The 26,245-nt window shown below is 42.0% G+C and overlaps 1 protein-coding gene across 3 annotated transcripts in view; it reads left to right on the forward strand.

Annotated features, from left to right (window-relative positions):
- Positions 1-26,245, forward strand: part of LOC132395902 (complement factor B-like) — an 81,410-nt gene continuing 55,165 nt past the window's right edge. For 2 of the 3 annotated variants that reach the window (XM_059973071.1, XM_059973073.1), the window contains exons 1-6: positions 1-98; positions 12,545-12,751; positions 16,551-16,733; positions 20,760-20,930; positions 23,590-23,664; positions 25,147-25,271. In XM_059973071.1, the coding sequence (XP_059829054.1) occupies positions 14-98; positions 12,545-12,751; positions 16,551-16,733; positions 20,760-20,930; positions 23,590-23,664; positions 25,147-25,271 (846 nt within the window). In that variant the 5' untranslated portion in view covers positions 1-13. The remainder of the gene's footprint in view (positions 99-12,544; positions 12,752-16,550; positions 16,734-20,759; positions 20,931-23,589; positions 23,665-25,146; positions 25,272-26,245) is intronic. The other variant, XM_059973072.1, reaches the window with a different exon arrangement.

A 26,245-nucleotide genomic window follows, 5' to 3' on the forward strand; every position in this document is an offset into this window, starting at 1 on the left:
TGTTGCTGTACTCATGGCTATTCAGTGGGCTAGGCAGCCTGGACTGGACGTGGCATTAATAATTTGGATGATTGGACTCTGGCCTGTTGTGATTTGTGGTAAGGACCTTTTTTGATATCCTAAATAATAATATAATTGTATTTAATTGGTGTAATAGTATAGATTTTTCCACTTTAAATGTAAGATTTGCATATATTATACAATATAGATAAAGGAGTGTTAATTTGGTAGGATGTTGATGGTATGCTGTCTGAACTTGGGTTTTTTGTTGACAGTGATCAGAGCTGAGGTATATGTGGACTACCTCGACTTTTTAGACTGCATTCTTATTCTATACTCTATACACACTTGACCGTGTGGCTAAGCACAGCTCCACTGCCATACTCAAATTTCCCAAATACACCCCTGTTGTTGGATGAATCACAAGTGGAGGTAAGTCAGCTTCCCAGAGCAAGCAAGGGGCACCTGGGTGAGTGGTGCCACAACAACAGCCTCTCGCTCGGTGTCAGTAAAACTAAAGAACCGATCGCTGACTTCAGGAGGGAGAAGGAGGGTGAGCACGAGCCAGATCCTGTCGTTGGATCGGTGGTGGAGAGAGTCAGCAGCTTTAAAATCCTGGGTGTTAATATATTGGATGACCTGTATTGGGTCCTATACATGGATATAATCGGTGGGAAAGCACGCTAGTGTCTTTACTTTCTTAGAAGATTAGGGAGGTCTGGAATGTCACCAAATATATGAACAAACTTCTACAGGGTACTGTTGAAAGTATCCCGACTGGTTGCCTCATTTCTGGTATAGAAACGTCAATGTGGGATTACACAAGAAGCTACAGAATAGTGGTCTTAACCCAATATGTCCTGGGCACATCTCTGTCCACCACGTATCTGTCCACGTATCTGCCTCGAGAAACCAACAACCAGCATCAAAGATCCCCTCCATCTCGACCATGTCATCTTGCAGCCACCAGGCCTGAAGTCCTACACGTCAGGCTCAAGAACTGGTGCTTCCCTTCAACCATTTCGTTCTTGAACCAATCGGCAAAACTTTAACCGCTGAATCAGTACAGCAATGCTAGGACCACTTTGATCTCTGCAATGAAAATGGACTTCATCTTTTTTCTAATGATGTGTTTTTTTTGTAAAGCTTGTGTATAATTTACATTCTTCCTTGTGAATGCTGTTTATATGACGCTATGTGGGTGTGAAGCTGCTGCAAGCAAGTTTTTCATTCCACCTGTGCACACATATCTCTGTACATTTGACAATAAACTTGACTTTGACTTGGACTCTGACATCGGTTAGGTCCCTTTCCTTGTGATCTATGGTGTAAGAAGGACCTCTTTGGCAGCATGATGGCTTCACTTGGTAATGAAATGAAAACTAAGGCTGCCCTGACTTCCAGACATAGCAGGGCATGTTGTGAGCTGAAACCAGTGACAAGACATCAAGCTGCTGCAGGTGGTTGATCCAGGAAGTCATGGCCTATGACCACAGCCAAAGGTAATTCCTACTGAGCTCTAAATCCAATGTCATCCTAAAAAACTTGATTAATCACTCCAAAATGTAACCTTTTCTGGGAAGAAATCCAAAATTAATTTTACAGTCTGAGACCCTTTGACAGACCTAAGAAGAGCTCTTTCACAGTTCTGATGTAAGGTCTTGGACCTGAAGCATTCCTTCTGTCTCTCTTTCCACAGATGTGCATGAGTATTTCCAACATTTTCTGTTTTTTTTTAATCTCACATTTCCAGTATCTGCAGCATTTTGCTTTACATGTTCCTCTGACACATAATGTCCCAAATCTTTGTGTTTACATTGCTACACTGGTTAGTACTGGGAGTTAATTGGCACACTTGGTTTTAGGATTAATTGCATTGCTGGAGACTGTGATTAGGTAAGTAGCATTAAAGGCGTCAGTAAATCAGTAATGTCTTCACAAGCTGACATTCCTAATTTCAGATTTTCAGGACTTTCCATAGATTTAGCCTCAGAATTTCTTCCCTGTTTCTTCTCCGAATCCCATAACTGCAGAATCAGACATGGGAGAAATATGCTCAGTGGTCACTTTATTATGTACACCTGTACACCTGCTCACTTTTGCAATTAGCTAATCAGCCAATCAGGTGGCAGCAACTCAACACATGAAAGCATTTAGACATGGTCAAGTTGTTCAGACCAAACACCAGAATGGGGAAGAAATGTGATCCAAGTGACTTTGACCATGGATTGATTGTTGGTGCCAGACGGGGTGGTGAGAGTATGTCAGAACCTGCTGATCTCCTGGGATTTTCTCCTGAAGAGTGTATAGAGAATGGTGCAGCAAACATCTGGTGAGCAGCAGTACAACAGGTGAAAACTCTTGTTACTGAGAGAGGTCAGAGGGGAATGGCCAGACTGGCTCAAGCTGACAGGAAGGCGACCGTAACTCATATAACCACGCGTTACAACAGTGGTGTGCAGAAGACCATCTCTGAACAAACAGCACATTGAACCTTGAAGTGGATGGACTACAGCAGAAGACCACACTGAATTGAAAAGTGTACATAATAAGGAGGTCACTGAGTGTATATGGTAATTACAGATGGGGTCAGAGTGCACTTGTGTCATGGAACATATTAGATAGGATTGGTGAATCATATGCATAAAGCGATACATGAGATTATAACACAGATCCTCGCTGTGTTACGGCAGAGTTACATTCCTGCGAGCGTTATTATCCAGTTAGCAAGTTGGAGGTGCAGTCACAGTCCATGTTCCCATATGACAGAAGATACTTTCAGCCCTGAAGCAGCTGGCAAATCCATTCTGCCAGGCTTCCAAAGGCCATGGAGTGGAAATGTTCTCAAGAAGAGGAAGTATTTCTAACAAATGCATAGGAAAGACAGCGAAGGAAGAATCCAACATCATTGATCTAAGCTTTTAGATGGAAATAATGTACCTCGGGAATCAATCAGTTTGGTTAGAGTTGATACAACATCGATGACATTTATTATAGGCGATGGAATGACTTAAGGAGATGGGTATGAAAATGGCAGGATTATCAGAGTAGTGAGGAGATCAGGCTTTAACTATCCACAGGAAGTTTGGAAGTAACAATGTCAAAGATACAGGGTCTATGAAGTGAATTTGTTTTGTTATCATGTTTCTGAGAGAGTAGAAAGAGAAATAAGCTTGGAATAGGACCCAGGAGTTTGGGAAAGGTGAACACAATATGATCAGAGTTGAATTAGTTATAAAAAATAAGGACATATATAAAAGTTCTTTGTCAGAAGAAAACCATTTTCAGTGATCTTTAAAGAAACCTGGTGCTGGCAGACTAAATTGATAGGTAAAAAAGCCAGTTGGGGAACCCTTCAAAGTTCAAAGTAAATTTTATTATCAACACATATATATGTCACCATGTACAACCCTGAGATTCCCTTTCCTGTGGCCATACCAGCAAATCTACAGATTAGTAACTGTAACAGAATCAGTGAAAAATCTATCAGAGTGCAGAAGACAAGAAATGCAAATAGAAATAAATAACGAGAACATGAGATAAGACCATAGGACATAGGAGCAGAGTGAGACCATTTGATTCATCGAGTTTCTCCACCGTTCAATCATGGCTGAATCCTTTTATCCCCTCCTCAGCCCACTCCCTGGACTTCTCCTGGTAACCTTTGATGCCATGTCCAATTGAGAAATTACTATTCTCTGCCTTAAATACATTCAACGACCTGGCCGCCACAGCTGCCTGTGGTAACAAATTCCAGAAATTTACACCCTCTGGCTAAAAAAATGTCTCTGCATCTCTTCTTTAAATGGGTGTCCTTCTATCCTGAGGCTGTGCCCTCTTGTCTTACTCTCCCACCACATGTACTCTGTCTAGGCCTTTCAACATTCAAAAGGTTTCAATGAGATCCCCCCCCCCCCCCATCCTTCTAAACTTCAGCAAGTACAGGCCCAGAGCCATCAAACATTCCTCGTATAATAGCCCTTTCATTTTCAGAATCATCCTTGTGAACCTCCTCTGAATCCTCTCCAACGCCAGCACATCTTTTCTTAGATTAGGAGGCCAAAACTGTTCACAGTACTCAAGGTGAGGCCTCACCAGTGTCTTATAAAGCCTCAGCATCACATCCTTGCTCTTGTACTCTATATCTCTTGAAATTAATGCTAACATGGCATTTGCCTTACTGACCACCGACTCAACCTGCAGGTTAACCTTCAGTGTGTTCTGCACAAGGACTTCCAAGTCTGTTTGCACCTCAGATTTTTGGATTTTCTCTCCATTTAGAAAATAGTCTGCACATTTATTTCTACTACCAAAGTGCACAACCATGAATTCTCCAACATTTTATTTCATTTGCCACTTTCTTGCCCATTCTTCTCATCTGTCTAAGTCCTTCTGCAGCCGACCTGCTTCCTCAACATTACCTGCCCCTCCACCAATCTTCATGTCATCTGCAAACTTGTCACCAAAGCCATCTATTCCATCATCTAAATCATTGATATAACATAAAAAGAAGCAGTTCCAACACTGACCCGTGCAGAACACCACGGATCACTGACAGCCAACCAAACAAGGATCCTTTCATTCCCATTCGCTACCTCTTACCAATCAGCCAAAGCTCTAATTATGCCAGTAACTTTCCTAGAATATCATAGGCTCTTAACTTGGTACCCAGCCTTGTATGTGGCACCTTGTTGTAGGCCTTCTGAAAGTCCAAATATAAAATATCCACTGCAACCCCTTTATCTGTCTTACTTGTAATCTCCTCAATGAATATCAACAGGTTTGTCAGGCAAGATTTTCCCTTAAGGAAACCAGGCTGATTTTGTCCTGTATCACCAAGTACTCCATAATCCTATCCTTGACAATTGACTCCAACACCTTCCCAACCACTGAGGTTAGGCTAACTGGTCTATAATTCTCTTTCTGCTGCCTTCCTCCTTTCTTAAAGAGTGGAGTGACACTTGCAATTTTCCAGTCCATTGGCATTGACTTTTCCAGTCCATTGACTTTTGAAAGGTTATTTCTAATGCCGCCACAATTTCTACTGCTACCTCTTTCAGAACCCTAGGGTGCAGTTCATTTGGTCTGGGTGACTTATATAACCTTAGGTTTTTCAGCTTTCTGATCATCTTCTCCCTTGTAATAGTAACTGCACTCACTTCTCTTCCCTCAAACCCTTCAACATTTGGCACACTGCTAGTGTCTTCCACAGTGAAGACTGATGCAAATTTAGTTCGTCTGCCATCTCTTTGTCCCCTTTTAGTATTTCTCCAGCCTAATTTTCTAGCAGTCCTATATCAATTCTTATCTCTCTTCTATTTTTTACTTACTTAAAAAAAGTTCTTACTATCCACTTTGATATTGTTTGCTAGCTTGCTTTCATATTTCACCTATTCCCTCCTAATGATTCTTTTAGTTGTTCTCTGTAGGTTTTTAAAAGGTTCCCAATCTCTATCTTCCCACTAAGTTTTGCTTTGTTGTATGCCCTCTCTTTTGGTCTTACATTAGCTGTGACTACCCTCATCAGCCACGGTTGTACAACTTTGCCATTTGAATATTTCTTTGATTTGGAGCACATCTGTCCTACACCTTCCTCAATTTTCTCAGAAACTCACCCCTTGCTCCTTTGTTGTCATCCCTGCCAGCATCTCCTTCCAATTTACTTTGGCCAACTCCTCTCTCCTAACACTGTAATTTCCTTTACTCCACTGAAGTACTGCTACATCAGACTTTACTTTCTCCCTATCGAGTTTCAAGTTGAACTCAGTCATATTGTGATCACTGCCTCCTAAGGGTTCTTTTACCTTAAGCTCCCTAATTGCCTCTGCTTCATTACTTCACACCCAATCCATTATAGCTGATACCTTAATAGGCTCTAAAAAGCTGCCTCTTAGGCACTCAATAAACTCACTCTCTTGAGATCTGTTTCCAACCTGATTTTCCCAATCAACCTGCATGTTGAAATCTCCCATGACTATCATAACATTTCTCTTTTACCACACCTTTTCTATTTCCTGTTGTCATCTGTGGTCCACACCCCATCTACTGTTCAGAGGCCGGTATATAACAGCCATTAGGGTCCTTTTACCCTTGAAGTTTCTTAACTCAACCCACAAGGATTTAAAGCCTTGCAGTCCTATGTCACTTATTTCTACTCATTTTGATGCCATTCTTTACCAGCAGAGCCATGCCACCCACTTTGCCTACCTTCCTATTCCTCCAATACAAAGTGTAACCTTGGACATTCAACTCCCAACTACAACCATCCTTTAGACACGATTCAGTGATGACCACAACATCACACCTGACAATTTGTAATAGTGCAACAAGACCTCATCCACCTTATTTCTTATACTCTGTGCAATGAGATATGACATTTTGAGTACTGTAATTACTATTCTTTTTGATTCTGCATCCCTCATGCACTGATGCTCACTGTGCTGGCTGCAATTTTTTCCTGTCATCTGCCTGTCCTTCCTGATAGCCTGACTGCAAGCTATCTTGGCTTTTTTACCATCCATCCTATCCTGAGTCCCTTCACTCCCCAGCCGAATTACATTTGTAGTTTAAACCCTCCCTAACAGCTCTAACAAACCTGCCCGTAAGAATATTGGTCTCCCTCAGGTTCAGGTCCAACCTGTCACTTTTGAATAGGTCACACCTCTCCTAGAAGAAACCCTAATGAACCAAGAACCTGAAGCCCCGCCCCCTGCACCAGCTTCTCAGCCATGCATTTATGTACAAATCATCCTGTTTCTACCCTCACTGACGCTTGGCAAAGGTTGCAATCCAGAAATTACCACCCTGGAGGTCCTGATTCTCAGCTTTCTGCCTAGTTCTCTAAATTCTAACTTCAACACCTCTTTGCTTTTCCTTCCTATCTCATTGGTACCAATGTGAACGAGGACATCTCTCCCCCTCCAAAATGCTGTGGACACTATCCGAGACAACCCTGACCCTGGTACCTGGGAGGCAACATACCATTCAGATGTCCTGTTCACCTCCACAGAATCTCCTAACTGTTCCTCTGACTATCAGGTCTCCTATCAGTACCACTACCCTCTTCTCCCTCTTTCCATTCTTCACCACAGACCCATGTTCAGTGCCAGCAATCCAGTCTTCATGGCATTCCCCAGGAGGTCATCCCCCACAACAATATCCAAAATGGTGTACTTATTATTGACAGGAATGGCCACGGGGTGCTCTGTGCTAACTGCCTATTCACATTTCCATTTCCCCTGACAGTCACCCTGCTACCCGCCTCCTGCAGCTTTGGGGTGACTACTTCACTGTAACTCTGTTCAATTATCCCCTCACTCACCTGTACAAGCCTAAGGTCATCCAGCTGCTGCTCCACATCCCCAACACGGTCTTCAAGGAGCTGCAGCTGGATGTAGTTCCCTGGGTCTCCCAGGACTCCAATATCCAGCATGAAGAATACACAACGGCTATTAACTACATGAGGTACAGTATGAGAAAAAAAGGGAACCTTAACAGAAACTTACCCAGAGCCAAGGCCTCTTCCAAGCCGAAGCCTCCTCTGAGCCAAAGCCTGACACTCCTACTCTCACCACTGGCCTCCTCCCAACAATGGCCGCTCCACTTTGTCCCTTCTGTACTTTAATTTAATATGCTCTGCTCCCGCCACTGATTGGGCTGCCAGAAGGAGCTTGAATGGTTGCAAAACTCTCCTTTTAAACAAGTGTCACCAACGTGTGAGAAACTTCCTCGTTGTGGCCTGCTCCCACCGCTGATTGGGCCAGTGGAATGAGCCTTAAAGATAAAGAGTCCTTAAAGTGAGAACATTGGTTGTGAGAAACATCTCAATGATGGGGCAAGTGAGTGTAGTTATCCGTTTTTATTCAATAGGCTGATGGTTGAGGGGTAGTAGCTGTTCTTGAACTCGGTGGAACAAGTCTTGATGCTCTTGTACCTTCTACCTGATGGCAGTAGCAATAGAGGAAAAAGAATTCAGACTGGACGATCTAACTAGGGAGAAGGAAAAACTTTTCAAACCTAGAACTGTTTGGATGACTAAAGTTATGAAATTTGAAATGAAACAGCAAAAAGAGCTTGATTAATATGAAAAACAAGAGAAAATCTGCAGTACAGTACTGGAAAACCAAGCAACATGCACAAAATGCAGGAGGAACTCAGCAGGCCAGGTAGTATCCTTTGTCAACGTTCCAACGTTTTGGGCCAAGACCCTTCAGCAGGACCCGAAACATCAACTGTACTCTTTTCCATAGATGCTGCCTGGCCTGCTGCGTTCCACCAGCATTTTGTGCGTGTTGCTTGGATTTCCAGCATCTGCAGATTGCCTCTTGTTTTTGGTTGGACTACTACACTGTGAAGTTTCTTCCAGGGGTACCTACCCTAAAGAAGCTTAAACCTTCCCTTCAACGGGAATTCAGTGAAACCCTCTCTCACTGCTCCCCCTCTGTGACCTTTGATTATTATGGTATCTAGGTAAGGGCAAAGTGCAAAGACAAACTGATTCGGGAACAAAACAAGACAACTTCTTGGGGGGGGGGCAAAATACAAGATACAAGAACAAAAATACATGAGTTTACTTACAACAGGACATAAGAAGAAGCTGCAGCCAAGATCACAGCAAGGAAGAGATAGTGGTTAGGATCAGATTGGAGAAAGAAGAAGCTAGCAGGTTAAAACAGAAGAGTCACCTGGGACAGATTGAGGAAGGCAGAAGCTGTGATTGCAATATTCCAGCCTCAGGAATAGATGCATGCCAGTCATTTGGAAAATTGTAGGCTTATTGAGGCTATGAGGGTTTGTGCAGGAACACAGCAGTGAGGATTCAGCCACAATGAGTGAAACAGCATTTGTCCACCTGCTTTGTCAGTCCTGCTTCACCAGGTTCAGGAATGGCAGCTTCCTTCAACCCTTTGGTTCTAGAACCAGCTATACCTTGAGTTAGCACGCAGTGATCACTTTGCATTACACTGGACTTCTAAACAATCCTGATTGTGTTCTTTCGTGTAAGTAATCTATATAATTATGTTTAATTGATATTTTCCTGTGAATGCTCTTATCTGATGCTGTGATGTCTTTCATTGCACCTGTGCAGACATATGACATATGTATATGACAATAAACTCGACTTTGACTCCAGAGACAGGTGTACTTGCTTTACACCTATGGCTGTATGGCTAAGTGCAGCTCCAACATCATATTCAAGTTTGCTGATGACACCACTGCGCGGACCATGTCAACGGTGGTGATGAATTACCATACATTTATCGTTTATTGAGGTACCATGAGGAATCTGCTCTTCAGGCTCTTTGAGCTGCTCTACCCAGCAAACCCCAAATTTAATTGTGGCCTAATCACAGAATCTACCAATACATCTTTTGACTGTGGGAGGAAACCCACACAGTCACGCTCCTTACAGGCAGCAGCGGGAATTGAACCCGGGTCGCCGGTACTGTAAAGCATTGTGCCACAGGAGGGAGACTGAAAATTTGGCTGAGTGGTGTCACAACAACCTCTCACTCAATGTCAGCAAGACCAAGGAATTGATAGTAGAGTTCAAGAAAGGGAAGCCAGAGGTCCATGAGCCAGTCCTCAACAGACGATCAGAGAAGGAGAGAGTTGGTAACTTTAAACTCCTAGGTTTTACTATTTCAGAGGACCTGTTCTGGACCCAGCACGTAAATGCAATTGTGAAGAAAGCACAGCAGAACCTTTACTTCCTTAGGAGTCTATGGAGATTCAGCCTGACATCAAAAACTTTTACAGACTTCTATAGGTGTGTGTGGTGAACTGCCTGTCTGGACACGCCCCTTGCTGACTGCTCCTGTGGCTCCTCCCACAGACCCCTGTATAAAGGAAGTCTGAGGCCTGACGCTCGGCCTCAGTCTCCAGGACTTAGTATGATGGACACTCACTCCTGGTTCCTTCTTCCAGTCAATAAAAGCCGATATCTCGCCTTACGTCTCAGTGTGAGTTATTGATGGTGCATCAGTGTGTAGTGGAGAGTGTCTTGACTGGCTGCATCACGGCATTGTATGGAAACACCAATGCCTTTGAACAGAAAATCCTGCAAAAGATAGCGGCTTCAGCCCAGTACATCACAGGTAAAATTCTCCCAACCATTGAGCACATCTACACGAAACACTGTCAAAGGAATGCAACAGAGATCCTCACCACCCAGGCCATGCACTTTTCTTTCATGGCTGTCATCAGGTAGAAGGTACAGGAGCCTCAGGACTGGCACCACCAGCTTCAGGGACAATTACTACCCCTCAACCATCAGGTTCTTGAACAGGAAGGGATAGCTACACTCACTTGCCCATCCATTGAGATGATCCCACAACCAATTATCTCCCTTTATCTTGTTATTTCATGTTTTCCCTATTTATTGCTATTTATTTATATTTTTATTGGCACAGTTTGTTGTCTTCTGCATTCTTATTGATCTTTAATTGATCTTGTTATAGTTACTATTCTATAGACCTGCTGAACAACTTCCGGTCAAAATGGCACCTGCTCCCACAGGCAGCATCTTCTGGATAGACCATGAAATCATATATTTCTCTTCTTTTATGTCTTTTACCTTTGTTTTTCATCTTGAATGTGATTCTGGAACTGTTGGAGCCTGCGATTTGCGGTTTGGAGATTGTTTGGGTGTTTCAGCGTTCTGCAGTGTCCAAGAGGAATCCGGGCGGCAGAAGCAGCGTGTGCTAAGCTCATGGTGAGAAAGCTGCGAGCTGATGTTCAGATCCATTTTACCGACTGAAACTTCCATTGTTTGCCGATTAAAGTGCCAAGAGAGATTCAAACATTGAGGTGAATGCGGAAGGTGAGCACTGGCTGCCTGCTTTTTGGTCGCTGTTGGATTGGTCTGTTGCCAAAGAGGGAAGACTGCCTTTTGATCGCTGGTGGGATCGCTCTGCTGCTGGAGAAGGAAGCCAGTGTGGCCTCCCAGAGAATGTTACCCACGTTTCCTGTGTTTTGGATATGGAGGATATGGACTTGTTTTGGTGTTTTTTTCTTTCTTGGTTTCATGGCTATCTGGAGAAGAAGAGTTTCAGAGTGGTATACTTTGATAATAAATGAACCTCTAAACCTTTGAGATTGCCTGCAGGAAAATGAATTTCTGGGTTGTATATGGTGATAAATATATATGTGTGTCTGTACTCTGACCATTAGATTTACTTTGAACTTTGGTATCCTTTCAATCAGGAAGTTGGGAATTAAATTAGCCCTGGATCCCTTTCCTAATTATTGTTCCCTGACTTGTCCACCTTTACTGGGAAGTATAGGCTTTTAAGTACATGTCAGTGGATGATTGTTGGATTCCTCACAGAGCCATAGAACACTACAGCACACAACCAGGCCCTTCGGCCCATTTAGTTCATGCTGAACTATTATTCTCCCTAGTCCCATCGACTTGCACTCGGACCATAGCCCTCCATACCATTCCCATCCATGTACCTATCCAAATTTCTCTTAAATATTGAAATCAAACTTGCATCCGCCACTTCAGCTGGCAACTCGATCCACACTCTCACCACTCTCCAGTGAAAAACTTACCCCTCATGTTCCCCTTATATATTACACCTTTCTCCCTTAACCCATGCCGTCTAGTTCTAGTCTCACCCAACCTCAGTGGAAAATGTCTGCTTGCATTTACCCCATCTATACCCTTCATAATCTTGTATACCTCTACCAAATCTCCACTTGTTTTTCTGTGCTCAAGGGAATAAAGTCTTAACCTATTCAACTTTTCTTGAAACTCAGGTTCTCAAGTCCTGGCAACATCCTTGTAAAGTTTCTCTCCACTCTTTCAATCTTATTGATAACTTTTCTGTAGGTAGGTGACCAAAACTAGGCAGAATATTTTAAATTAGGCCTCACCAACATTTTATACAGCATTAACATAACATCCCATCTCCTGAACTCAGTACTTTGATTTATGAAGACCGATGCATCAAAAGCTTTCCTTGCAACCCTATCTACCCGTGTCACCACTTTGAAGAAACCCTGTGTTTTACTGCACTCCTCAGTGCCCTATTGCTCACCGTGCAAGTCCGCCCCTGGTTTGTCCCTTCAAAGTTCATCACCTCACATTTGTCTGCATTGAATTCCATCAGACATTTTTCAGCCCATTTTTCCATTTGGTCCAGATCCCACCGCAAGCTTTGATAACCCTCCTCGCTGTCTATTACATTACTGGTCTTGGTGTCATATGCAAATTTGCTGATCCAGTTTACTACATTATTATCCAGATTGTTGATATAGATGGACAAAGAACAATGGACCCAGCACCAATTAGAGATGACATAATCAGAGCCATGAAGTTAAATGAAAATTGGTCGATTTCTCTCAGCCTTGGGGAGTAACACTGTGACCTTTGCAAGGTGGGGAACATTGCTGAGGGAATTGTTTTGACACTTTAGAAGAGGAAATGTGTTGATTTAAGGAACAAATATATATTGCAGAAAGGAAATGATGTAGAATAAGTATGTATTAAAGAGGATAAGTATTTTCATCTCTAATGCGGTTATGCTTAACATTATAGAAGGAGTCATCTGTAATAATACAGAAGTAATTGAAAAAGGATGGATCAAATGGCCAGAGAATCCAATCGAAGGAAGCATAATGATGTACTTCTGTCCGGATGGATTCCGACCCTTTCCTGTCAGCTGGAGGTACTGTGGCAGGAATGGTAAATGGAGTTGGCTGCGGAATGTTTATGGTGAAAGAGCAGAAAAGGCTTCGTGCACAGGTTTGCCTTTGTCTAGAATGTTAATCCTCTTTAAGGGGGCTGAAATATGCTGGAAACTACTTTTGACTGAGTTCAAGGTCAGCAATGCATTCAAGCATATAAATTGTTCTGCACTGGTGGCACAATACCATATCATGTTAGTGTTAAAAACTGTTCTCATTAAGCCAAAGAGACGACATAATAACTCAGTGAGAATTTCTCCAATGAACTTGGTAATTCACTCCTATCCTTGAAAACCACTGGCCATGGATGCCAACTGCTCCAGATCACTCAGAGTGCCCAGATCACTGCCCCAGGTCCTTGCCCACAAAATCCAAGCATTTCATTTCAATGGGAGCTTGTATTTATATCTACAGATTATCAGGGCTTAGTTTTGCAAAGGTCTATTTTTCTACTGATGCAGAAACATTCACTCTACTTCTCTTCCCACTGTTGACATCTGACCTGCTGATTATTCCTAGGAGATTTTCTGTTTCAATTTCCATTGCCTCATTCATGGATGAAGCTATCAACAACCTAACACAGTTTGGAGAAGGATTTAACTTTTATATGTCTTGGTATATGAAACTATAATATCATATTTAATACACTTGTGTCAAATGTATCAGTTAATGGTGTCAAAGGGGGATTAATTTACAATTCCGAACTATCATTGGCTAGTCACTGATCTTCTATCCAGATTGGAATGGATTTGTAATGAGAAAGCTCCATGAGGTTAACTAATTTTTCTTCACATTGTCAATTTGTGCAGCATAAGCTCAGTTGGAAAGCGAGAATATATTGTCCCAGGGTTGAGAACGGAAGATGTAAAAGAGTATAGGAAGCCAACACTCATTGCAGAAGTGAAGGTGGTTGGAGATCTCATATCAACCCCTGCAGAATACCACTAGTCACTGGCGGTCAATCAGAAAAAGTCACACTTATTTCCATATTTTGCCTCTTGGCCATCAGCCAATCTTCCATCCATGCTGGTACCTTTCCTGTAATACTATGGGCTCTTTTAGACTCATGTGTGACATAAAAATCCAAGAACACAACATCCACTTATTCTCCTTTGTCTATCTTGCTTGTTATTTCCTCAAAGAATCCAAATAGATTTGTCAGGCAAGATTTTCCCTTAAGGAAACTATGCTGACTTTGGCCCATTTTATCAAGTGCCTCCAAGTATCCTGAAACCTCATCCTTTGCAACCAACTTCTACCCAACCACTGAGGACAAGATAACTGGCCTATAATTTCCTTTCTTCAGCCTTCTTCCCTTCTCAAAGACTGCAGTGACATTTGCTATTTTCTAATCCACCAGAACCATTCCAGTATCTGGTGATTCTTGAAAACTCACTACTAATGCCTCCACAATCTCTTTGGCTCCTTCTTGCAGGACCCTGGAGTGTAGTCCATTTGGTTCATGTGATTTGCCTAACTTCAGATCTTTCAGCTAACCAAGCTCTGTTTCCTTAGTGATAGCAACTACACTCACTTCTGCCCCCTGACACCTTTGAATTTCTGGTATATTGCTCATCCACAGTGAAGACTGACAAAAATATTTATTCAGTTCATCCACCATTTCTTTGCTCCCCTTTACTACCTCCCCAGTGTTGTTTTCCAGCAGTCCAATATTTCCTCTCACCTCACAAACAAGAGAAAGTCTGCAGATGCTGGAAATCCGAGCAACACACACAAAATGCTGAAGAAAATCACCAGGCCAGGCAGCATCTGTGGAAGGAAGCACAGTCGACGTTTTGGCCAAAACCCTTCGGCAGGGCTGGAGAAAAAAAAGCTGAGGAGTAGATTTGAAAGATGGGGGGAGAGGAGAGAGAAACCCTTTGTACATCTGATAAACTTTTATTGGCCAGCTTACCTTCATATTCCATCTTTTCTCTACTTGTGAATTTTTGTTGCTTTCTGTTGGTTTTTAAAAGCTTCCCAATCTTCTGGCTTCACACTAATTTTTGCTCTATTATATGCCCTCTCTTTTGCTTTTAGGCTGTCTTTAACTTTGCTGTCGGTCATGGTTTTGTCATCTTCCCTTTAGATTACTTCTACTTTGGGACGATTCTACCCCTGCAGCTTCCAAATGGCTCCCAGACACTCCAACTGTTATGGCATCATCACTGCTTCTGTCCTCTTCCAATGAACTTTGGCCAGATCCTCTCTCACGCCTCTGTAATTCCCTTTACTCCACTCTAATTTGATACATCTGATCTTAACTTCTCCCTCTCAAACTGCAGGGTGAATTCTCTGATCACTGTCTCCTAAGAGTTCCTTTACCTTAAATTCCCTAATCAAATCTGGTTCATTACACAAAAGCCAATCCAGAATTACTGTTCCCCTAGAGGTCTTAATCACAAGCTGCTCTAGAAAAGCCATCTCGTAGACATTCTACAAATTCCATCTCTTGGGATCTAGCACCAATCTGGTTTGCCCAATCTACTCTCACGACTATCATAACATTTACCATTTTACATATCTTTTCTATCACCTGTTGTAATTTGTACCCCACATTCTGGCTACTGTTCTGAGGCCTGTATAAAACTCCCATCAGGGTGTTAGTACTCTTAGAGATTCTTAACTCTACCCACAGGAATTCTACACCTTCCCATCCTACGTCACCTCTTTCTAAGAATTTGATTTCATTTCTTACAACCAGAACCGTCCCATTCCCTCTGCCTATCTGCTTCAAACTCAACCTGGAGAATACAATACTTATCATGTTTCTTTGGCAGTCAGACATAATAATTCATATCCTTCCTTTAAAACAGGAACTTTCCATAGAAGCATTTTTATGATATGCACAGTATCCTGCCTGATCCCATGGCTAAAACATAATGTGCTGGCATTTTTGTTCCACAGCTGATGAATAATTGTTATGTTTTAATATCTGTCATCTTTTTGTCCTCTGCTTCAAGCAATATTTAATCTGAGATGGTTGCCCAGACTTTGCCATTTTATTCCCTTTAATAACATAAGTAAACTCTGTCTGGCCATTGGTTTAAAAATATAGGGGCTTCCTGATACTTTGCAATATTTGCTTGTTAGGAATATATTTATAAGCCTTTACATTTTATTGTAGATTCTTAGTATGGTGTCACCTGTCTTGTAAAGACACTGCCCAGAATAAGACAAAGGCAAACCACTACGGTTGAAAAATTTGCCAAGAACAATCACGGTATGGAAAGATCATGATCGTCCACGTCTTATGACACAGCACAAATGATTTGTAGAATATCCTAGCTCAAAACTTTGCTTTTTTAAAAATGCCTTTGAAACTTTCAAGGCTGTCATTGCAATGATTGCTCTCTAACCTAGTACAGTGTCTGGTGCTACCAGAATCTAGTCATTGCTATCCTTGGTAAATTATGTTGTAATCTATGCCCTAATTATGAAAGTCCCCCTGCAAGTAATCCCCATAATGCTTTTCCCAATATATACTCTATGGCCCTTCTTTTGAACCACAGCTCACGACTGGCCCAACAATAGAGTTCCTTACTTTTGTTTCATTACCTTCCTTTAATTATTCCCTGGATCACAATATATTTTTTGATACTTGAGGCTTCAAATTCTGGTACAGTTTGCCCCACCACTCACATCTCCAAAAATATTCTCAACATGGTCCTGATGCAGGGATTCAATCTGAAGTATCTCCAATTCTTTTCATTAAGTTCCTCTGAAGATTGTTTTGTTGCTTCAGATTCCAGCACCTGTAGTTTCTTGTGTCTCCTCAGTGTAATTATTATCCCATGCTGTAGATTATATGGTTCTCGATGTAACCATTCTTAATTTTCACCTGGTTTATTTTGCAGGAATACTTTGCCCTGTTCCTTTATTAAAATTTGGAATGTACAGTCCTCCTCAAGATAACTACGCGGTTAATGACACCGTCAATTTTCGTTGCTTTGATGGATTCCAGCTGACCGGTTCAGCTTCAAGGACCTGCTTGCCAAATGGTCAATGGAGTGGCAAAGTGCCCAGATGCAGCAGTTTAAGTATTTATTTTTATTTTGTATTTCTGTGGTTTAATAAGCATAGCGACTTAAGATTTAAGTTTACTTTTAGTGTGTGATCTCCTGCTCGAAATTAATGGCATAATCCAAGTGGTACCTGAGGAGTCATCGTATTTAGGAGTGCCTGGAAGGAGCTTGAATGTTTTCTCCATCACCATGTGGGTTTCCTCCAGGTGTTCTGGTTTCCTCCCACAGTCCAAAGATGTACCGGTTGTAAATTGTCCTGTGATTGGACTAGGGTTAATTTGGGGGTTTCTGGCCAGCACAGCTCGAAGGGTCAGAAGGACATATTCTTCGCTGTATCTCAATCAATCAATCAATCAATCAATCAATAAATAAAAGGGACCTTGGGTTAATTCACCAGAAGCCGATGACTACTTTATGTGTAGAAATGCACTTAGAAACTTTAAGTATCATCAACACAGAATTTGATTTGACAGTGACATTGTCAGTTGTTTGGTATGATACTGTTGTGTGAATGAAATCACTGGTAGATACAAAGCAGCTTCTTTATTCGACAAAGCAAGGTCCAGCAGGCATCATATGGAGACGCTTTCGGTGGAAAGATCTACCAGCCCAATGTGGGGCTCGGTATTTTATGCAACAACCATCAAAGGACAATTCCATATTTACAATGTATGGACAATACTTTCTTTGAAACTACACAGAAACTTCACACCTCCATATTCGCACGCACGCCACAGACGTCCAAATGAACTTTAATCAGCGTTATCTGGTCTGAGATTCACTGCCGTTAGGAACCCTTTGTGTAGAGCTGCACTCCAAATTAAATCCACTATACATACTCAGTTGTGAGGACAGGTAACCAAAGTCAATTGCTGAATGTATATGTCCTAAATCCAAAAATCACTCTACAGACATATCATACCGATTTCTGTTTGAACACAATAGCAATATGCTCTTGATTAGCCTGGGCATCAAAGGGTATGGGGAGAAAGCAGTGGGGTGGAGGTGACTGGAAGAATTGAATCAGCCCATGATTGAATGGCCAAATGGCCTACTTCTGCTCCTATATCTTATGGTCTTATGGTCAATAGAAATGTTTAACTTGTTATAAAAGGTTGACTTATGGTAATTAAATGATCATAACAATTCTTTGGCAAACTTATGGTTTTAGTTTATACATGAACCAAGTCCAGGTTCAATAATCTCACTGACTTCTCTCCACGATCCTATCAATTTTCCTCAGACACTGCCTCTCATCTACATACTAGGCGAGAATATGCTCTACCAGTCTGAGAGTATTTGGGATGTGGGAGGAAACCCTTTTGTTCACAGGGAGAACATGCAGACTCTGCACAGACAGTATCGGAGGTCAGGTTTGAACACAGATAGCTGGGACAACTCCAGCAGAGTGGCACAACAAGGAGGGCAAAGAGACTGAATAAAACATATGGGCGACGTATGCTGGTGGAAAAGATTGGCAAAGAGTTGGCGATTCAAGAAGCAGAAGATCAACTGGTAGCTGAAATTACCAGCAGAGTGTGAACAGAAGTACTTGGGCTAGAAAATTACTCAATCTAAAATGGTGGTATACTTTTGAAAATGAAATTAGACTGCAGAAGAGCAATTTTGCATACATTTTAGGGTGCATTACTGGGCATTATAGCCCATTGAAAAGAATCTGTCTCCACAGTTTTTGGTGAGGGCTTCATTCTCTGAATCAGGTTTAATATCATGGGCATATGTTGTGAAACTTGCTGTTTTGTGGCAGCAGTACGTTGTAATATAAAATAATAAAACTTGTAAATTACAGTAAAAAGTATATATGTATTTAAAACATTAAATTAAATAAGTAGTGCAAAAAGAGAGAAAGAAAGTAATGAGGTAGTGATCATGGGTTCAATGTCCCTTCAGAAAGCTGATGGCAGAGGGGAAGAGGCTGTTCCGGAATCGTTGAGTGTGTGCCTTTAGGCTCCTGTACCTCCACTCTGATGGTAGCAATGAGAAGAGGGCATGACCTGGGTGATGGGGGTCCTTAATGATGGGTCCTGGCTTTTTGAGGCATCACTCCTTGAAGATGTCCTGGATGCTGGGTGCCCGTGATGAGGCAGACTGTGTTTCTGCAGGTTATTTTGATCCTGTACAGTGGCCCCTCCATACCAGACGGTGATGCAACTAGTTAGAATGCTCTCCACAGTACATCTGTAGAAATTTGCAAGTGTCTTTGATGACATACCAAATCTCCTCAAACTCCTTAATGAAATATAGCTGCTTTTGTGCCGCCTTTGTAATTGTGTCAACGTGTTGGATAGATCTTCAGAGATGTCAACACCCAGGAACTTGCAAATGCTCACCCTTTCCTCCTCTGATCCCTCTATAAGGACTGGAGTGTGTCCCCTTGTCTTACCCTTTCTGAAGTCCACAGTCAATTCTTTGGTTTTATTGAAGTTGAGTGCAAGGTTGTTGCTGTAACACCACTCTATCGGCTGTTGTATCATGCTCAAATAGCAACAAAGTCCACAGATCGACTTACCTCTGGCTGCAGAAATTCCTCCTCATCTCCGTTTTAAAGGGACATCCCGTTATTCTGAGGATCCTAGACTCTTTTACTAACGGAAACATCCTCTTGTGCCCACTCTATCCAGGCTTTCCCAATAGGTTTCAATGAGATCTCCCCTCATCCTGTGCCTCTGTGACAGCATCCATTCATTCCACAGCAAGACACTCCAACAACTGGAAGAGTGTTGATGGAATTATGATATATCCCTTTTAGAGTTTCTTTCTGAGATTGCACTAAGTTAATAGGGTTATAGCTCTGAGAACTTGCATCAAGTTAACGTAGAAATCTTTAGAAACCTTCAACATCAGTACCAGCAGGACATCTGGCTGCACTGTTCTGTGAAGCTCTTACAGAAACGTTCTTACTTTTTATGTGACTTTCTCAAATGGCGCTAGCACGATGAACAAAATCACGACGACACCAAGAATACTAAACTGGAGCATTTATTCGACCAAAAGCTGTAGGAAGTGTCATTTGGTGAGAATTGAATTTTCTGAGTTCAAAGAAGTAAATAACTTTGGCAGCAAGCTTCTCCTATTTCAGTTCTAGAAACTATGCAATCAAAGTGTTTTTAAGTTTCCTAGGTGGAGTTAGTTAGGGAGGTTTAAACCAAATTCTGAAGAAGTCAAGTTCCATAATGGAAAAATGGATTATCAACAATTTGATTCTGAAATAGCACTATGGAAGTCTACAGTACATTTGAAATGACTGCTGGGGCACGGCAAGAGTGTGGGAAGCTGTGGAGAGGATTTGCCTGACCTAGCTGTACTTCATGACAACAACCTTTCCCTTAATGCCTGCAGAACATGCCCCTTGTGATTTTATGGAGATAGTTAAGAGCGTCAAGTTCCTAGCTTGTCCTGATCCAACCAAGGAAGTGCGCTATCACCTCAGCTTCCTCAAAAGGTTAAGGAAATTCGGTATACCCATACTGACCCTCACCAATTTTCAGAGATGCACAGCTTGGTAAAGCTACTGCTCTCCCCAAGACCACAAGAAACTAGAGAGAGAAGCAGACACAGAAACCAGCCTTCCGTCCTTGAACTTTGCCTACACTTCTCACTGCCTCAGACAAGTAGCCAGCGTAATCAGACCCCTCCCGTCCTGGACACTTTCTCTTCTCCACCCTTCCATTGGGGAAATCTTCAAAGCATGCACCACCATTATCAGACTCGAACCCATCTCTTGTATTTTAAAGATGAACTCCTAACCCTCACAGTCTACCACACCATGGCCCTACCTCAAAGCATTAAAGGTTTGAGATGATCTATGCAGACGACTTGCAAAACAAAATTTTTCATTGTTTCTCGGTAATAAACCAATATCAAAACAAACTGAAGCTACTTAAAGTCAATTGTGAGACGTTATTCCAGTTTAACACAACAGTCACCATACTTAGGCATCTTAATGACTTAGATACTCTCAAATTGTGGAACAGTTTTTTTAAATTAGTAAGTTTCTAATTGACTACTTTCTCCCTTTAGAAACATTCTGCCCCAACCCTGGAACGCCCTTTGGTTCAAGAAGAATCGGCAACAATTTTGATGTCTTTTCAATTGTAGAGTATGACTGTGGTGACTACATTTTACGAGGTTCATCAAAACGCAAATGCTTGGAATCGGGCCAGTGGTCTGGAGTGGAGCCTCGATGTGAAAGTACACTTTTTATATATTATCTCTTTTAGTATCTTTCTTTCTTTCTTTATCAATCTTTTTATTAATTTTAAAAAGTACTTGTATACAAATAACAGGAGAATTATCTCAAATATCTATATTGATAACAATTCATATAAAAGGTAAAATAAACATGATCAAGATCATACATAATATTAATCTATTAGTATATAATAAAAAAATAAAATGATAAGATTCTCCTGTTATCATTCCATAAAAAGAAAAAACAGATAAAGAAACAAGTATCTTAAATTAAGCAGTTCTCTCATGACATTGCAATATGGAACTTCGGATATGAACCGCTAAGAAAAAAGTACTTATGTTGTTAAGGCTTCCTACATTTCTTTACAGCCAATTAAGAACATTGTAAAAGTCTTAGGCATATGTAAAAAAGTCTATAAAGTGAAGATGCTTTCAAAAATAATGAAATGAGAAGTTTCTAAATATCAAAAAATTCCTGTAAAGAGCAGTAAACAGTAAAACACTAAATCAAATCAATATTTGGTGTGACCACCCTTTGCCTTTAAAACTACATCAGTTCTCTTAGGTACACTGTCATGCAGTTTTATAAGAAAATCAGCTGGTAGGTTGTTCCAAGCATTTTGGAGAATTTGCCGCAGTTCTTCAGCTGTCTTGCTTGTTTCTGTCTGTCCCAGACAGCCTCGATGATGTTGAGATCAGGGCTCTGTGGCGGTCACGCCATCCGAAACCATATTTTAAAAATCTTGGATGCCCAAAATGTTGCACAGTATTGTAGTTCTCCAGTCTTCAGTACAATTCCATTATCTTTTTCCCAGGGTAAAAATGTCTAATACTAGAGGGCATGCATTGAAGGTGAGAAAATGTGAGTTCAAAGGTGCAGGGGAGGTATTTTTTACACAGAGAATGGAGGGTATCAGGAACGCACCACTGCTAGTGGCAGTGGAGGCAGATGCTACAGAGGTGTTTTAGATGCTCTTGCATTGTGCAAAGAATGGAGAGATAAGGACCTTGTGTCAGCAGAAGGGATTAGTTTAGGTAGTAATTAGCTTAATTAGTTCACCACAACATCGTAACCCAAGGGCCTGTTCCTGACCTTTAGTGTTCAATGACTTAAAGGAATCTTATCAGTACAACATATCAGAACCATCAATAAGTAGACCATGTTTTGGTGATGTGAAGGATGCAGGTGTTAACTCCTTGCTCTCTCTCGATATTTACTTTTCTCTCCGTGGTGCCTACACTGCTCTGTGCTTCGTGTCTGCGAGCCTCACAGAGATTGGTCCTGCTGTTTGCTGAACTGACACTGAGGCTATGGGCCTACTCTGGCTATTCAGGGCTCTGGGGCCAAGGACTCAATTTAGTTGATTCTGAATGCTGTTGCTTGCTTTTATACTTTGCATGATTTGTGTTTTCTCCCCCTCTCTCTGCGGATTGCATGTTGGTCTTGGGTTCTTTCAGGTTTCTTACTTCATGGTTGCCTGTAGGCAGACGAATCTCAAGGTTGTACAACTTATACATACTTTGATAATAAATGTTCTTTGAACTTGGAACCTTTAACTTGCCTGCTCTTCATGAAAATAATGCCATGCATCTTTTACATCCACTGCACAAACAATAGCCTCTATGACTGTGCAAACTTTTTTCGGTAGTGCTTTAGAGTGCCAAACTTGCACAAAGGCTCAAGACTAATGTGGACTAGAACCAATCACATCTGGCCCAGAGGGGATATTACGCAGGAGCCTCAGCTGATACCAAAGTTCAGAATGGGAAGCCTCCTGCTTGGAGTGGCTGAGGATTACTGTGCAGATACGTTGAACAGAAGTTCAGCTGAGGTACCTGGCACAGAAAAGAACATGGTTAATTTTCCAACAGAGAAATTAGAGTAAACAAGAATGGATAGAAAGGAAGTGAACACGTCAAGGCGGCAGGAAGATGAGGTCCCAGAACGTAAGAGGTGTTCTCCTTCTTCAAAGAATGGGATTTCCCTACCTCCACCATTGCTGCTTCTCTCACCCACATCTCCTCCATTTTCCGGACATTTGCCCTCATCCCCTCTTCCCGCTGCCTTAACAGGAAATGAGTTCTTCTTGTTCTCACCTGCCACCCCATGTGCCTCTTCATCCACTACATCTTCAACGGCATCCTTCTGTCACTCTCTGCTTTCCACGGGGATTGCTCCCTCCGTAATCCCCTTATCAATTTGTCCCTCCCCATTAATCCCCCTCCCAGCATTTGTCCCTGCCAGCGGAAGAAGCACTACACCTGCTCCCTCACCTGCAATCGGGGCCCCAAGCAGTCCTTCCAGGTGAGGCGACACTTCACCTGCGAATCTGTTTGGGGTCACCTATTGTACTTGGTGCTCCCGACGTAGCCTCCTCTACATCAGCGAGACCAAATTGTTCTTGGGCTCTAATCAAGGGCATGAGGCAGTCGCTTGTCGGTGAGGCTGTGCATGATTTAAAAAGAGCTCAGGGCCTTTCAGAACATTTCAGCAGGTTTCAATCTTAACGATCTATTAGGGCCAATAGCGTGAGGATCAAGAATTGATGCAAAGCTAAGCCATGCAGCCTGTTACATGACAAAGTAATTTTTGTTAAACAGCAGACAACAAAACCTCGCTCCACCCGGTTGTTAAATTCCACATTCTGTTGTTAAACAGGCAAAAATGCTTTCGATAATGTGAAGGACCTGGCGAGAGAACTGGATGTCTTAGAGTCAACGATACGCAGAGCTGGTAGGACCTCCATTGCTTACTTTCATCATTGTCATTACTAATTGATCTTCTCTGCTGCTGCTCATGGGCAGGTTAGAATCTAGATAAGGAAGGTGGCTGCAAAATTCAACTACATTTAGATTCATTGCTTAGGGGTTTTTGGACAAAATCAATTTGAAGTTATACTTTCTACAGCCCGTTCAACACCAACTGCAGTTGGAGGGTTCCCACCCCACCCCCCCATATTTGGGTTCCTTCCTGAGAGAGTTATATGAGAAACCGGAGGAAAATTCTGCCTTTTATTTAATTTAATTGTGATGTGTTGGTGTTTCATGTGAGAGAAGTTGACCTGAAGGGACAGACTAAATCACAACCTTCCTGTCTGTGCATTATGCATTACAAGTATCAAAGTTTATTTTGAAACCAAGGCAGTACAGGAAGTTGTAAGTAGTCAATCAATGGAACCAATCATAAGGAAAATCCATGGGATAGTTGGTCCAGAGTGTTCTGACCTGGACTTGTGTTCCTGAGAAGCATTCCCCAATCACTGCAGCTCCACCTGGAAGCAATGAGGGCCTGGTGTGTTGTTCATCTTGCATGTGCTGGACATCCCTGGCAAGGCCGCCATTGGTTTCTCATGGCCAGTTGGCTCAGGAGAAGATGCTGGTGAGTGGCCGTGGCTCTTCTGGTGAAGGTACAGTATTCTTGGGGAAAGACTTGGACTCGCAGATGAAGGGAATTTTTTAAAGTCAGGATTGATTATGAAATAGAGTGGAACCTGGAGGTGGTAATTTCAATCACTTGTCCTTCTGACCAGAGGAGGTTGAGCTTGAAAGAACCTGTTGGAACAGTCCGTGCCAATCACGCGAGTACACTCTGCAGATGGTGTTCATTGCATTCACACTGCCCCGTGGCTGATGGTAATGAATATTCAGAATGGTGGATGAGGCTCTAATTAAATGCATTGCTTTGTCCTGAATGGGTACATGTTGTTGAGTGTTGTGGGAGCAGCCATCATACAGACAGACAGACAGACAGCATCTGGAGATTGTTCCATCTGGATCTGGACTGGTACTTGGAGTGTTAAGAGGTGAATCACTCAGATATCTCAGTTGTCTCAGATATGCTCTGCGACCATACATGGCTAATCCATTAGTGTTTCTCTTCAGTGGCGACTTCCAGGGTGGAGATGGTGGTGATTCAGGAATAGTAATGCCGAGGGTAGGTTTTGGAGGTAGACATTGATGTTATTTATCATGTTCCAGTCCATATGTCACTTGCTGGGTATAGGCAAAGACTGTATATTTTGTGTGAAGTTCTGAATGCAGTTGAACTATCCCCTATCTGAATGCAATCATCAGGGAACTATCCTCAGCTCTGACTTTATAACAAACTTGGGAACCTCAAATAATGTTCCCTTCCTTCTAAATGCTCCCTGTAATGAGACCTAGTGTCCAAATTATACTGAAGTGAATCTGATTAGATCTTCTTTTATTTCTGCAGCGTTTAGTTCTGAAAAGGAACACATAAGTGGGTTCGATATCTACTTTGTCCTCGAAGTTTCAGGAAGACTTGGCAGTGAAAACTTCATCAGGACTTTTGACTTTGTCACAACTTTCATCGAGAAGGCAAGTGTAATTCTTCAAACTCACACCAGTTTCAAAAGAAATGTGTTCCAAAATCTCAGAGGCTCAGGATTAAACTGACCATGACTGGGCTAGGACAAATAGTCTGGAACAAAATGAAAACCATAAACTCAAGACTGCTGGAATTCCAGAGCTGAAAACTGTCTTACCTACAGTCACAAGCATATAAGAGAGACTGCAGGTGCTCTTGAGCAACATACACATACTTCCCCAGTGGCCAAGCATTTTAATTCTGATTCCCATTCCTGTTCCAACACGTCTGTCCACGGCCTCCTTTTGTGCTAAGATGAGGCCACTGTTAGGGTGGAGGAGCAACGTCTCAAATTCCATCTGGGTAGCCTCCAACCTGATGGCATGAATATAGATTTCTCCTTCTGGGAAAAAAATTCTCTCCCCCTCCTCTCATCTTCTACTACCCCATCTAGCCCCTTACCCCCTCTCACTTGCCTACCACCTTCCCCTGGGTCCCATCCTCCTTCCCTTTCTCATATGGTCCACTCTCCTCTCCTGTCAGATTCCTTCATCTCCAGCCCTTTATCTTTCCCACCTACTTGGCTTTGCCAATCACCTTCTAGCTATCCTCCTTCACCTCTCCCCCCCAGTCTTTTTATTCTGCCATTTCCCCTTCATTTCCAGTCCTGAAGAAATGTCTCGGCCTAAAATGTCAACTATTTATTCATTTCCACAGATGCTGCCTGACCGGCTGAGTTCTTCCAGCATTTTCTGTGTGAGGACATTCACTCTACCCCCTTGGTGATTTTATGCACTTTATAACCTTAGGTCACCTCTCCATCTTAATAATAATAATAATAATAATAATAATAATAATAATAAAAAGTACATTATTGATCCTGAGGGGGAAATTCTTTCATTACAGCAGCAACATTTAAAAACCCACTTAGCAGTATGCAGGCTTAATTAATAAAGTACAGAATAATAATATACACAATAATAAT

Source organism: Hypanus sabinus, chromosome 6 (assembly GCF_030144855.1).
Source record: "Hypanus sabinus isolate sHypSab1 chromosome 6, sHypSab1.hap1, whole genome shotgun sequence".
NCBI classification, from domain to species: domain Eukaryota; kingdom Metazoa; phylum Chordata; class Chondrichthyes; order Myliobatiformes; family Dasyatidae; genus Hypanus; species Hypanus sabinus.